The sequence below is a fragment of the Atractosteus spatula genome, chromosome 19, assembly GCF_055471065.1.
Source record: "Atractosteus spatula isolate fAtrSpa1 chromosome 19, fAtrSpa1.hap1, whole genome shotgun sequence".
In the NCBI taxonomy this organism is placed as follows: Eukaryota; Metazoa; Chordata; class Actinopteri; order Semionotiformes; family Lepisosteidae; genus Atractosteus; species Atractosteus spatula.
The window spans coordinates 11,634,751-11,649,624 of NC_142724.1; the positions used below are offsets into that span (position 1 = coordinate 11,634,751).

Here is a 14,874-nt window from a genome sequence, read left to right on the forward strand (position 1 = left end):
AGCCTTTCATATTTAGATTTTAACATTTTACAGCCAATCGCCTAATCTTTAGTGTATGTTCAAACCTAAGAAACTCGAAATTTAGAGTTATTCAGGGATAAAGGGGGGTTCCCTCTTTAGGGAAAGGGATAGGAAAGGGTGAAGACACCCTGTAAACTGGATTACACCTGCGTCTCCCCTCGGTTGCCCTGTTCCTGCTCAGTCAGAAAGAGCAGGCGATGTAGTGAGCGCGTCCGCCTGTAAGCCTGCTTGCTAAACCATACAGCCTCCGCCCAGATTGCAGGGAAGCAGGAATTTTACCGACACTAGCAGGGGGCTTTAGAAATGACGGATAATATCCCATTGCAACCTGTCCGGCACAAAAAGAGACACGATAATAGGCACAGGAACGGGTAAGGTCTTAAACGCTGTTTTAAAATCGGTGAATAAATGGTTCTGGAAAATGAACGTGAATTTGTAAAAAGGGTTGCTGTTCAGTGCTTTCTTAGTGTATTTCTCGCTTTGTTCCCGACTTGATTATGTGTTTCCTACACGAATGGGGTTATTTCGCTAATGTTCGGTGGTTTTATGTGTGTGGAAGAGATTTGATCCAAGATCTGTATGTCGCTTTTACCGAGACAATCTTCAGCCTCCGCGTAGAGGCACAGGTATCCTTGTTCCGGGTACGCTGTGTTAATAATGACAACCACGTAACTAGCCTTTCCCCACCGTATTAAACATTTGAATATTGTCGATCGGCAGAATTGGGGAGACCTGCCTCGTCCCGGATTTCACCATTTGCTTTGTTTAACTGCAGCGGAGATCAGTTTACAGGCCTTTTTCGTACCCCTCATTGAAAGCATTTGTTTTGTATTGCAAATGAGCTCTTCAGGCATTTACCACATTAGTGGCTACCGGGTTTATATTTTTAAACCTCGTCAGCTGCCTTAGAAATACACGCGATCATATAAAATGCTTTTAAACATGGCCTGTTGATGATTTGAGTGTTTTGTTCCATTCGTGGTTCGTTTGACCAGTTTTCGGTTGCTGAATATATGATAACAGGTCCTTGATCTGATCGTTGATATAAAGCTCTATGAATAACAAATAGGTTTTGCTTTCTTTCTACCGTACTTGATACAGGGCCGGGGTTTCCTGTGCTAATATTAGACGAAGCAATCTCAGATCTATGCATGTGAACCTAGTACTGTTGAGTAAAAAGCCAAAGAGGACTGCCAAAGGCTTGGACGCCAGTTTCCTAGCAGGGAAGGGAATCTGAAGGCCTTGCAGGGGCTTGAAAACGGGGAGTTCTCTGGTCTTTTGTTTTGTTTTTTATTGCTGGCAAAGAAATAAAGTTTTTATACTGTAAGAGCTCCGATGTAATTTCTTCTCCATTTTAAATGTTGGCCACATAGCAAAACCTTTGAAATTATCATTATTTCTAATGGTTTCACTCAGAATACCAGTATATAATGGGCAGCTGAACATTCAGACTAGAGGCAGCCATTGAGCCCATGTAACCTTTCTGGATTGCTGGCAGTTACCTGAACTGAGGTCTCAACTACCTGTTTCTTGAAGGACCCTGTGTCATCTGCTTTCATTGACACCCACACCCCTTTGTGTAAAGAAATTCTCTCCTGTTCTCTGTCCTACGTGCAGTTCTTCTGGGAAGGATGTGTTATGGGAATTAAACCAGTAAATGTAAAAAAGAAGGTAATACATTTGTGCAATTGAGGGGTATAACTGGAAGAAATAGATTGGGGCAGATGTTGGTTTTTATGTTTTATTACAACATGATTTCATTGCTGCTGAATATTTGTGACCTCTGGGATTACAGAGACTTCTCTGTGTTAGATGATTTCAATATTATAGCATTTTTCTCTCTCTATACCCACAGCAGAGTTCCAGATACTGAAGAACTTAAACAGTAAGCTTAAGAGCTTACGATGAGTTTGCAGAAAATGGATTCCTTTGTCTGGAAATGTTTCCTAATGAGATGGAAAGTTATTGAATGAGTTTCAGCTTCTTCTTTACATCGTTGTTATTATTGCAAGATTTTTACGATGCTCAATGATTCTGAGTCTGAAACCACATGTGATATTGGATTCTGTAAGGCTGAATGTTTTAAGGTTTTTTCAATTTAAATATTAAATATTGCTTTTAGGTGGCACAGCAGTTAGCATTGCTGCCTTACAGCGCTGGACCTCTGGGTTCAGTTCTGGACTTGGGTTGCCATCTGTGTAGGGTTTGTATGTTGTCCCTGTGTTCGTGTGGGTTTCCTCATGTTTTCTCCCACAGTCCAAAGATATATTGGTATGTTAACTGGCTTCTGGCAAAATTGTGTTTTATATTAAATTCTAAATCCTAACTCGAGTAATGTTATCAATTTATATAGATCTAGGCGTATTGTAATTTGCTTAAAATAGTCAGTTTCTCAATATTATCCACCTAACGTGTGACAGTTTTGTGCATTTGGAAGAATGATGGAAATACTGGAATATGTTTTTCTAACTTTGGATAATCGCTGCAGATGTTGTGTAATAATGGCGGTAGCGCTCCCTTATTAAGAGCTTGCTGGATCGATGTTTCACGTGACTGGACAAGAAACTGCATTTAAAAACTGTATTTGACTGCCAGGGATGCAGAAATATCTTTTGTACCTCTTATAATATTAGATAGACAGAGATAGGTCTGTAATGTATCCTGTATGATTATTTAGATAGACCATGGTCACCTGATGCTCTACTGCATATGGTTTATCACTGGTGTCTCTGATGTGGACCCTCTGATGTTAATGTTGATGTCTGATGTTGTCTCTGATGTGCCTGCATGCACAGTGCTTGTGTTTGCCCATGGAAACAACTTGGAAAATCATTCCCTGGGAAGCAGTTTTTTTCTGAGATTAGCACACCCTAGACACAGGATGTGAGCTTGACAAGGGATTCTGTGCAAATGGGTTGTGAAGTTTGTGTTCCTGCATTCCAGAGGCAACTTCTGAGGTCAGGGGTGTAAACGGTAAACATCCACTCACTCAGACAGAAGTCACAAAGGAGGCTGGATGAAATCGCTGGAGACCAGTGTGCTGCTGTAGTTTGCTGGCGCTGTGCTATGCATTACTGTGATACTGGATGATGATTATTGGAGGTGGTGTTCTTGTTGAAATGCATACAGTATTGTCTGAAATGACCATGCATGTGTCATTCTGTCATATGCTGCCTGTGTGGGGACTGTCCTACAGTATATGGAAATTCTTCTCACTATTCATATTAAACGTGATGTGATACAGAGAAAAAGTCATAAGCATCATACTAAATTAATAGATGTGCGTAATGCATATACACTAAGACTTTAACTTACTAAATAAAACACAAAATAATAAAAAAAATGTTAATGAAGTATTCCAGATATGTACTTGATGTTTGTGTATAGTTGGTTACTTTGTACTGTAACGGCCAGTAGAAGGTTATAATATTTCAGTTGAAGAAAGAGGATAGGAAAGGGTGTGTACAGTAGCTTGTGAGTAGTGAGTGTATTTAGAGATTGGAGAAGTCTTGACAGAGTATCCTGGAGTGTGTTTTGTGAATTTTGTCAAAAGGTCATGTAAATTTAGAAAACTTTCTTTAAAATTCTCGCATTCTCATGAAAGCAGTTTCAAACTACAATTAGCAGGCTGTTTGGGCTGGCCCTCAGGTAAACAGAATGAAAGACTATGGTGAGCCACACCTCAGTAGTTATCTTAATAAGGTAGCAGCATGCTGTGTTTGAGCAAGGCGTGGGAAACTAACCTGCATTTGACATTTCTAGAAGTGTTCTTCAAAAAGATGAGTGGGTAGACACGCAATGATAAAATGCAGATGCACTTTATTTGTTTATTACTCCCTGAAGATGACAGTCAAAAGTAAGATTTTCTGAGAGATACAGGTTATTTATGTCAAGGAAAGGAGCATCTTTTGACTTGTGATTGACTTCAGCGTAGTTGGGCAGTATATGAGTAGATTTTTTAAGTATGCAAAAAAATCAAGCATATTGTTAGCAAATTAGACACATTTGCCGCAGTGTGTGCAGTTAGTAAGGAATTCATTATAGTAAGGTTAGAAATGGGGTTGTCCAGGGTGGTGTACCCACCAAATCTGTATTTATGCTCAATGTCCAGATTAATTTGGTTTTAGAGGAAATGGAGACTTGTGCTCCATACTTGAAAAACATGACATTTTATTTGGAAGAGATAGGCAAACCTGGTGAGGAGGAACATTGATTGTCCACAACAAGGAAAGTATGGAGGCAAACAGTAACCTGTTTACAGGAGAGTAAACAGGTTAAATAAATGCTTTCAGCAAAAAATACTATCTTCGCAAAATGAGTACTGTAATCCTATCCTACATTTTAAGTCTTTCATGTTACTTAGCATAAAATAAACATAGGTTTTTCTGGTTGGGTTGAATTAAAGGAAGCATTTGGTTTTGTTTTTGATGGGTAGTAAAATATGACCCAGGTGTCCAGCCACAGTAACAATCTCTTGTTCAGCATGTCAGATAGACTCTTTCAGCCTCCACAAATACTCCATCAGCAGTATGGTAAAGCAGCTATTCTGGGTGTAAAGGCTTCCTCTAAGATCATTTTTGTAATTGTTATATTGTGCTCTTACTTCTTTAAAAAAGAATTCAGTACTCCAATACATCGCAGTTCATCTACAATATTCTTTTTTTACTTAATATTCTTTATTAGCCTAATTGACTTAGGGAAACCAAAATCAAGACTACGTTAACCATTAAAGGCTTTACGGTTTTGAGAATGCCTATGGTCACAGAGTCTAGGTTTGGGCATTGATTTCTGTAGACCTGGTATGACATCAGAAGGCACTGTTGTATACTGGTCTTCAGCAGAGTTATCAGATCTAAAGTCAACAGCCAGACTGTACCCATGCATAAGATCCTTAAAATACAGTAGAACTAGACCATTCAGTGGCTCATATACAAGCAGGACAATCTTAAAGTCTGAATTTTCAGAGGGAGCCAAAGCAGTTTACAGACCACTGGAGTTATGTGCTGATGCAGACTTAAGTTAGTACATGGGCTGCTGAATTCTGGACATAATGAAGCTTTTTTAGTATCTTGTTGATATAAGTAAAGTATTAGGGTTGGCTAATCATGAGAAAAGTAAGGCTTTGTTCCTTATTTCTGCATCAAACAGACAGAGCACATTTTTTAACTGTGCAGTGTTATACTGATGGAAGAAAGACTTATTTCTAACATGGTTCAAATGAAAATATAAAGGTCAAAAAGTAATACCAGAGTTTCTATCTTCATTCTATGTTGTCAGTTGTCAGTTGTCAACAAGTCAGGAACTTTGCATAACTGGTGTTTGCAGCACCAGTTTAACCCTAAACAAAACCTGTGAACATAAGATGAGTTTGTTTCAGAGGCAACAAGCAAATAAACATCCCAGCACAGGACTCTGTAGAACATCTTGTGTAGTAATAATAAAAATCCCTTACACTTATACGGCGCTTTCCTGGACATTACTTGCTTTACAAATAATGGAGACACCCCTCCACCACCCATTTGTGTGTAGCCCCCATTTTGGATGATGGAACAGCAGCTGAAGTGTGACAGTACAATCACCACACATTAACTATCAGTGGGGAGGAGAGCAGACTGATGAAGCCAGTTCAGAGATGGGGATTATTAGGAGACCATGATTGGTAAAGGCCAGAGGGAAATTTGGCCAGGATGCCGGGGTAACACCCCTCGTCTTTTCGAGTAGCCCTTGGATTTTTAATGACCAGGGAGAGTCAGGACCTCAGTTTACATGTCATTCAAAGGGCAGTGTCTTTTTTTGCACTATAGTGTTCCCGTCACTATAGTGGGGCATTTGGATCCACACAGAGCACAGGGTGAGCGCCCCCTACTTTCCCCACTAACACCTCTTCCAACAGTAACCGTTTTTCCCAGGAGGTCTCCCATCTAGGTACTGACCAGGCTCACACCTGCTGAGCTTCAGTGGGCTGCCAGTTGTGAGCTGCAGGGTGATAATTGCACGGCGTAAGTAGATTTTGATACTCTAGGATTGTACCCACATAGAGAGGGTGAGGTAGGACTGAAGGGGTGCTCTGATAACGACCTACAGGAGGGTTTAATGCTGATTGGAGTCAGTGGTACACTTGATCTTGGAGCTTGGAGCTTAATTTCAGTCCTAGAATGCAATCTGCATAGAGCTTGTATGTTCTCCTCATGTTCATGTGAGATTTGTCCGGGTGCTCCAGTTTCCTCCCTCAGTCCAAAGACCAACATACTGGTAAGTTAATTGGCCTTGGTGTGAGTATGTCTGTGTCTGCCCTGTGATGGGCTGGCATCCTGTCCAGGGTGTTCCCTGCCTTGTGCCCACGTCTTGCTGCGAGATGGCTGTGTCTGGCAACCCTGGATCAGATGTATAGTGGTTAGAAGATGGATGAATGGAACCAGGGTCATCTAGTGGCAAGACGCGGTCTTGAAGTCCTGGACTGGTGGAGTCGCTCGGGAAGCCATGTTGTTTCGTTTTTTCTTAAAGAAAATATTCAATACCCGAGAGAGGAGAGGTGGAGCAGGTAGCTGACAGCACGTCTGACTGCGAGCTCTCGTTTCAGATGCTGTCCCTGGTCGCGATGTTGTGGGATGGGAGACTTCCGACCTCGCACAGTCTGGCTCGGCCACCCTGAGAAACGGGACCAGAGGTACCCACGGAATGTTATCAACAACCAGAAGTACAACTTCTTCTCTTTTCTCCCAGGAGTAAGTGCTCGCGGTCTTTCGAATCTCTTGTAATTCAAAGATAACCTTTGACTGAGAGTCACATTAAAAGTGAGCAGCCATTTGACCCTGCCGACCCATTTCAACATATTGGTGAATTAACTCATTGCTCCATAGAAAACAAATCTGATAACCACACTATGCTTTATTTTTGTGTTAATTTGTTGATTTTCGGTGTTCTTCACCTTCTTTGGCAACCAAATACAAAATAAAAGGAAATATCTTGAATACTGCAATGGTGCACTTTGAGTATACTTTACATTGCATGTCTGGAGTGGCCTAAACTCAGTTTTCTGAATTTGGCCATACTTTCCTGCAACCTCCCATCAGGAAATGCTATGAGCACTCACTTGTTCACAAAGAGGTGGATTTGATACAATGAAAAAAATTAATTGTTATGGTGGCAACAAAAGTTCAGCTGGGGTTATAGATGTGCATCATGTTTTATCACTAAACCAGAGCTGTCTTGTGGACACGTACTGTAAGTAAATTATTCATAATACCTGCACTGCTCTGAAAGTGAAAAGAGCTCTGAATTTAGTGGTAGTTCTGAAATAGCCCACTTTTTAGAAGAAATAAAAGATGCAGAAAGATGAAGTACAAGTGCTTTTGCCTCAGGGCTGACAGTCACATAAATATGAGTCTGGTCTTCTGCTGTTCACTTATAAAGAAGGTCTACTGTATTTGAAGAAGGCTGAGCTGTAAAATTCTGCTTTGCCAGTCATTATCTGTTTTTGCGATAGTGACTCAATTTAAATTTGCCGTGAGGTTTCTGTTGACCTGTGCCAGCCTGCTTTTCATATAATCAGGCTGTTGGTGAACTGCCAGACACTTAAACATAGTCTCGGGGCTTTTATGACAGAACAGAATAAGTGCACTCTTTAGTAGTGAAACAGAAGAAATTTACATTGGAGAGAAGCACATTTTCCTTTCTAACTTAGACGTTCGTTCTTAATTCAGAAATTCATAATTTTAGTTTTTATTTTTATTTTGCTGCAGGAAACAGGCTGGCTGCTGTCAGACTCACATTTACAGTGTATGTTGCCTCAAAGGAGTTGCTTAATCGCTTTCTGGTTCTTACCTTGGATGAGATGTAAACCCTATTATTATACTTACTCAATAATGTTGAATGAGGCTTTGCAACACAAGTTGATGATTCATAGTCCATATATTAGGGTTATAATTAAACAGTACGAAAGCTGAATTTATTTTAATGACGTATATTGTTTAACATGCTAGTATTGCATCACACACATTGTAATTGAAAGATTTAACAATCTATGTAATGGTATTACGAACTAAAATATCAAAATAGCTAACGGTTTTCTATTTCTGTACTTCCATACACAAGTGGTGTACTGTTATAGACATTTTCTCCAAAATTTCTTGTAGAATATTCCAGAAGACCCAGTTTGTTAGTCAGTTTTTCAATCTGACTTTGGTCCAAAGTTTGGATAGTCCCACAAGGCCTTAATTGGATTTGTGTCAAGGAATTTGTGGCTGTCAGACAACCACTTCATCTGTCACATACCATTATGAAGGGCTGCACAACGTATAGGTGATACAATGCATTCTATTGTAGTACTTTGGTACAACCAGAACCTGCATTATTATAATGCTCCTGCTAATGAGCAGTCATATTTTGCAGTGGATGGGATTGAAGGGGCGCTAGACTGAGTAGCCTTGCTTTCAAACGCATTGACAGTGTGTTTTTGATCATTAACTTGGTGAAAGAAATTCAAAATGAATTCAGAAAACTGAAATTAACTCGGAGGTCTGCTCAGTGTTGTACTGTATGTGTTGGAGTTTGATGGCCTGATATGTTCTGATGTTTTTACATGAGTGATGACTTGCGTAGAAGTTCTTTAGCTGTAGCTCTGTCATCAAGTTGCACTGTGGTGTTAATGGAATTCATCATAGTTCTTGCATTCTGTGGTCCGTGTGTAAAACCTTTCGGTTTGATTGGTCAGTGTGGGCAGTGCTACAGAACTGGGATGAGGGACTTGTCATTATAGATATATTCTCACTTATTATACATAAACAGAAAATGTAAAATAGTGGCCTGTCATAGTTGTTTTTTTTTTGGTGATGAGTAGGATCGTTAGAGGATCTTATCCAAACTTCTTTGAAAGAATTACCAACATTTCTTGATTTCAAAGAATGAGCTTTACGAGTGTGGCTGGAAAGTTAGTTACAGATATCTGTTCGACAGTGTAAAGAAGTGCTCCAGTCCAGACTACACTACCTCTTACTTTCCACCTATGCCATTTACAGTAAGAGGACACTTTCATCTTTGTGCTTGAAAAGGAGATATAAATGTAAGGCAGTAAAGCTGAATTAGTGTAACACATTATTGTGAACTCTGCCCTGAATCCCAAGGTTCAGGGTCATATATATTTCTAAGAGTAGTGGGTAAGTAGCAGAAATTTTCAGTACCCACAAGTGAAGAAACCTGTTATGAAAGAAAGTGGGTTTTTCATTGGCTTTACATAGAGAATCCATGTTAATTGATAGATTAGGTGGTTTAACTGGATGTTTGGAAGCATTTCCAATCAGATGTTAACATCTTCTCTGGGGACTGTTTGAGGATACGTATGCAGTATGGACCAACACTGTTCGTTATCACAGAAAGGTAGCCCATCTTTAACACAATGAGTAATTTTCTTTGTGCATGGTACCAATATATGTGCCTGAGTCACCACCAGTTCATTTTGGAAAAGGAGTTCAATTCAAGGTTTAATTAAATATTAAGTAATTTATAAATGCATTCAAAGCCTAAACATTTTTCAGGGGTCGACATTAACTCGTTTCCTCTCCACTTTACCTTTTTAAACAGTTTCTCATACTTATTTCTGAATCACTCTTTTTAAATGTTAGACGCCAATAACTTGAATTGAAACTGAACACTAACGTATTAAAACATGTTAAGTAACAGATAAATCCCCAACCAACTACATTTGACCTTTATTCAATTTAAATTTTAGGCTTGTCACTACCGTCAAAATTGTGTTCTGACAATCCGAAATAAATCACAGCTCTGACATTTCACGTGTTTTCTGTTCCCTGTCCAATGGTCACTAAGTGATGTGCTAAGCTAGTATGTTTTAATATGAAAATTTATATTAATATTACATTAAAGGTCTATGGTCTAACAACAAAGTTTTGTGTCAAATGATTATTGCAAGCATTATCATATACCAGCGTCAAAAGAAATCATTAGCTGTACTGGTGAAAATGAATTCCATAAATATGTGCAATTACTGATTACATTTACTATGAATTGTGGCAGCCAGCTGGGATTCATTTGATGTACTATATATACAATATGCATTCATGACCCAATCACCAGAGTCATTAAAATGCGCAACGATGTTAACTGTGCTTTATCCTCATCATTGAAAATTGTGTAGGAACTGAAACTTGTCTCAATGGATTTTAAATAAGATAATAAGATTCACATTTTAAGGTAAGCCTGTCAGCATGAGACATTTTAAAGGACAGTAAAGGAAGTGGGAATACTAAGTGAATTGTGTAAAGCGAATTTAAAATTTCAAATCCTGATCTGTGTTTGTGCCGTTTTTTTTTCTATGACATAATTCTTGTTTTGTTCCAGGTTCTCTTCAATCAATTCAAGTACTTCTTCAACCTCTACTTCCTCTTGCTTGCCTGCTCCCAGTTTGTCTCAGAGCTCCGGCTGGGTGCCCTCTATACATACTGGGTGCCTTTGGTAAGACCATCTCCCATTTTTATGTACTTAAGATCTTTTGTGTGCGATGTCCCCTTGTGGTCTTCGACATTTGGATTAGCAGTTTCAAACTCAATCTCTGGAGTAGTCAATTAATCTTATTATTTTCTTGAGACATTTTTGTTTTACAGCAGATTATATAAAACATCCACTTCATTTAAAGGGTAAAAGGGTACAGCTATCTATTATTTATATACTGTATGCTTTGGGAGCCAGATTAGAAGTATTACAATTATGCAGTTAAATAACTAAATCAACCAGAGGGCACTGGGCCCTCCAGGAATTGAGTTTGAATTGAATTTGAGTTTATTTGTGCACGAGTTACATTATCCTACTAGATTTATGATGTTCTTTCATACTTTTTCCACATTCAGATGTCTGGGTGTTGATAATTTGTCAATGTAAAACATGCTTACATCTCTGTAGGAGTGTAAGGGAATGGCTTGCAGCGTGAGCCAGCCTGCTTTACTGACTCCTGCTTTTTAGGCCCCTCACTGCCTGCGTCCATTCCTTCTTCTTAATATCAATAATTATTATCATCAGTAGCAGTGCAGCTTTCTTGAGGTTCCCCTAAGCAGCAGTGCCTGCCTTGAAATGTGGTAACTCTTCTGAGCATTTTACTAGGTCTTTCACTTTTGGGCACATACAATATGATACAAGAGCACTACGTACTAGAGCAATACGTCTGGGAGCACAACATTGGACTGTAGTAGAGCACGCATCAGTGCTTTAAATTAAAAGCAGGGTTCTTTTTTTAAGAATAGATTCTCTAAAATCCTTTGCAGACAGGCGTTTCACACCGATTTCAAATGATGTGGATTTAAGTCTCTGTAGCCGTTGTGAATGCTATCCATTTATTTTGTCATTCTGACTATGCTTCTCCTGTTGAGGGAAATTAAGAACTAAGGGACTGAATCTTGGCAGAAGAATAAATAGGTTGCCCTGAGCAATTTCCTCCTGCTGTGCTGGTTCATCCTTGCATTTACAGAGTATGCCGCTAACTTACAATGAGTGTCCTGAGGATACTCTTAGTCTCTGAAACAATGTCAGCATCAGCACAAGCACTAGTCCACCTCAACATGAAAAGTAGTGTTGAGATAAATGATAGGAAGGGTTATATATATATATATTTTTAATGTCATGGAACATTTTGACAGCATTCTGGAGAACCAGGGATGAAACAGTCAGTCCATCCAAACAAATGCTTTTCCAATATGAACACCTCTTCAGAGTGCTTTCAGAAGTGTCCAGTGATGTGAGCAAATGGTAAATCAACCAAACCTTTCTACGATGTGTTCCCATGGAGATATTAAACCCTCCAGGCAAGTCTCGGAGCACTTTCACATTTTAGGACTTTGGGGGAAAAAAAATATCAAGCACATATAAATCGAGAAACCAGCTTATATCATTAAGAAGCAGCTTTACAGGCTGCCTAGCTGTTTAAGGGAGAGCTCAAACAGCAACAGCCTTAATAACTCTGTATGTATTCAGTTATGCTAGAAAGGCTTTCTGTAACAGCAGCTGGCTCACAGACTGAGGGCTTGATAGCTGGAGAGGCAAGGCAGTCAGGATCAGTGGTGTTGAGGCTTACCCCGTTAGATGTGAGGCTTCTCAAATGATTAGTGCGTTCTCATTTTAAACTGGCTCATTTGAAAACACTATGTTAGCTTACATGGGGTGTTTGACACTGTAAGCCCTCGCTGTCCTAATGGGATCGTTTGATGAACTGGAAAGAAGTTGGAGCAAATGTGCCTTCACTGAAAGTATCTTTAAGCCTTAAATTAAAAAAAAAAAACCTGTGACAATATTAAATATGACCATCTGAGAACATTATTAGATTAAACAACTCTGCCAATCTTTAGGGTGATAAAGTGGATTACATTGAAACGCACACCAGAAGGCCCTTGGCTCTACAGGAAGTGAATTTGACACCCATGGTCTACAACCTTCATTAGAAGAAGATTTGCTGCCTGTCTGACCGCTATTTGTTGAAAAGAAGAACAAAACCTCTCTTGTCTTTCGATAAAATGTACCTCCTAAACATCATTTCTGAGTTTATTTTAATACAAAACCCACTCGCCAAGATTTCACAATACAGCGGTGAGTCTTGTGACCAAAACTCCCAATATTTGTTTATCAGTTTCTCTAGGGCAGGCTACATCATTAGCTGCAGAACTTAACCACAACGGTTAATTCAGTTTTCCCTTGTGGTTCAACATTTAAATACCAGTTGTAAAATTACAAGTTATGTTTTCATCGAGCCAGAGCCAGCGAGGAAGCAGTGGTCACAGCAGTTGTAAAACTGGAATAATTTATATTACAGGCTATAAAATATGAATATGTTAGTTAAAATAAAACAGTTCTTTGTGGCACATAAGAAAATGTAGAAATTTGACATAGTATTTTATATCTACAACATTATCTTACTTGCAGCTTTATAAATCTTTGCCTTAAGTTTGCCATAATTGCATTGTCTTCAGCTCAATAGGAAATTCCAAGTTTCTTGGTGGAAAAAGTTTACAAACCTATAAAATAAAGTTGATTTTTTTAGATACAAAATTGTGTAGTGATTTTGAACTAAGACTAAGATTAGTTTGGGTGAGGAGGATATAAAATATATTGAAGAAAGTGGGGGAGCCCAAAATATAGTGGGGACCTGACCATCTTAGTTTGTACTTTAGGTAGAATCAAGACGCCTGTAGAGAAAAGAAACCATAAAGTACAGGGTTTGTAATCTGCAACAGGCTGATGGGTAAGGGTGTTGATTTAATCCAGGCCAAGCTTCAAGGAGCAAGTTGAGGTGCTTTAAAATATTGTCCCTGTATGTGCTAAATAAAACAGTTTCAGCAGAATTAAGAACCTTTTGGTGGAGTAGTTTGAGAAATAACTGATGATGATAAAGGGTCAGGCACATTCCTAACCATAAAGTGTTTTAACATGTGTCTTTTGATGTGTCTGGCTTCATAAATAATATTGATTTATTCTGATGCTGTGGCACTGCTGCAGGTAAACCTGTTCAGTCATTTGAGGAGTTTAGTTATTTTAGGTTAGGAGGAAAGAAAGGTTTGATGGTCTCACAGTTGGCGAAAGTGTGGTTGGTTGTCCTGCAGGGTTTTGTGCTGATAATCACCATTATTCGTGAAGCGGTGGAAGAGATCAGATGTTTTCTTCGGGACAAGGAAGTGAACTCGCAGATTTACAGCAAGCTGTCAACCAGAGGTGAGCTCCACTTGCTTCTGTGTTTGTCTGGTGTTTTGGGGGGAAAAAAACTTTGGGTTGTGTAACCATACTCATTATTTTTGTCTGTAATGTTTATCTCACTGTTTTCTGTCGATATAATATAACATCCATGCTGGATTTCCCATGCAGCAGGCATACAATTCTCTTCATGCTACATTTTATATATGCTTTATGTGGTCAACAGACTAAACATCTCCTAAATTGTAGTTTTATGTCATACAAATTTCAAATTATTGTAACGTTTTATTAAGTGAGACCATTCTAAAGGAGTGATTGTGCCCATTATAACAGTTACTTGATAGTTAAAATTCTGCTTAATTTAGGAAGCTATGATGCCTTGCATCTTAAACAGTCATATGCTTTTTAGGTTTGCACAGCATGCAAATAGTGTGTGGTTTTCTTTCTTGCTCTCCGATGTTGATCAGATTCACTTGAAAAAAGTAACAGAAAACCAACATCACATCATAGTTCATAGAAGTACAAAAAAACATTTCATCTCTGAAGCATTTTATTGCACGGTACAGTGCATGCAACAATCCACGGCCATTGATGGGTATTCCCTGAAAACTTGTAGTAAATAACATTTTGAACAACAAAATGCTGTATAATGGTATAAATTTCAGCAGGAGGCTTACAAGCCCCACATGATGTACAAAGAATTCATTTACTGGTACTTTAGCGTCTCTGAATGCACTAGAATACAGCTTTTTCACAATGAGCCGCAACCATTTATGAAAGGGTTTTCTTGAATTAAATGGCAGCTACTGTAAGTGTGTCTTTCTTTTGTGTCCAGCTGTGGAGGGCATGTCTCCTGCCTGAAAAATCACTTTAGGTACCTTTACACTAAATATATAGATTTTTCAAAGGCTAATTGGTCCTTCCTTCTAATACATAAATGAGAATGTAAAGACACAAACTAAAAGCAGAAGTCTTCAAAAATCTATCCGTTTTAAATGACTTTATCTGTTTCAAAAGTGAGGTTTTGCTGCCAAGCTCAGCCCCTTCCTCATCGATATTTGAGCGAGCACTGTGTCCATGAATCCTGTAGTGTTGGATTTTACAAGACCAGAGGGAAGTGCAGTTAGGGAGAATTCTCGATGCGCTCAAGGAAATGTAGAATTTTAA

At 38.9% G+C, this 14,874-nt stretch overlaps 1 protein-coding gene across 1 annotated transcript in view; it reads left to right on the forward strand.

Moving 5' to 3' along the window:
• Positions 1-259: 259 nt before the first annotated feature.
• Positions 260-14,874, forward strand: part of atp9a (ATPase phospholipid transporting 9A) — an 83,187-nt gene continuing 68,572 nt past the window's right edge. Inside the window, exons 1-4 of the mRNA XM_088937478.1 lie at positions 260-392; positions 6,602-6,746; positions 10,378-10,491; positions 13,620-13,728. Coding sequence (XP_088793604.1) covers positions 325-392; positions 6,602-6,746; positions 10,378-10,491; positions 13,620-13,728 — 436 coding nt within the window. The 5' untranslated portion in view covers positions 260-324. The remainder of the gene's footprint in view (positions 393-6,601; positions 6,747-10,377; positions 10,492-13,619; positions 13,729-14,874) is intronic.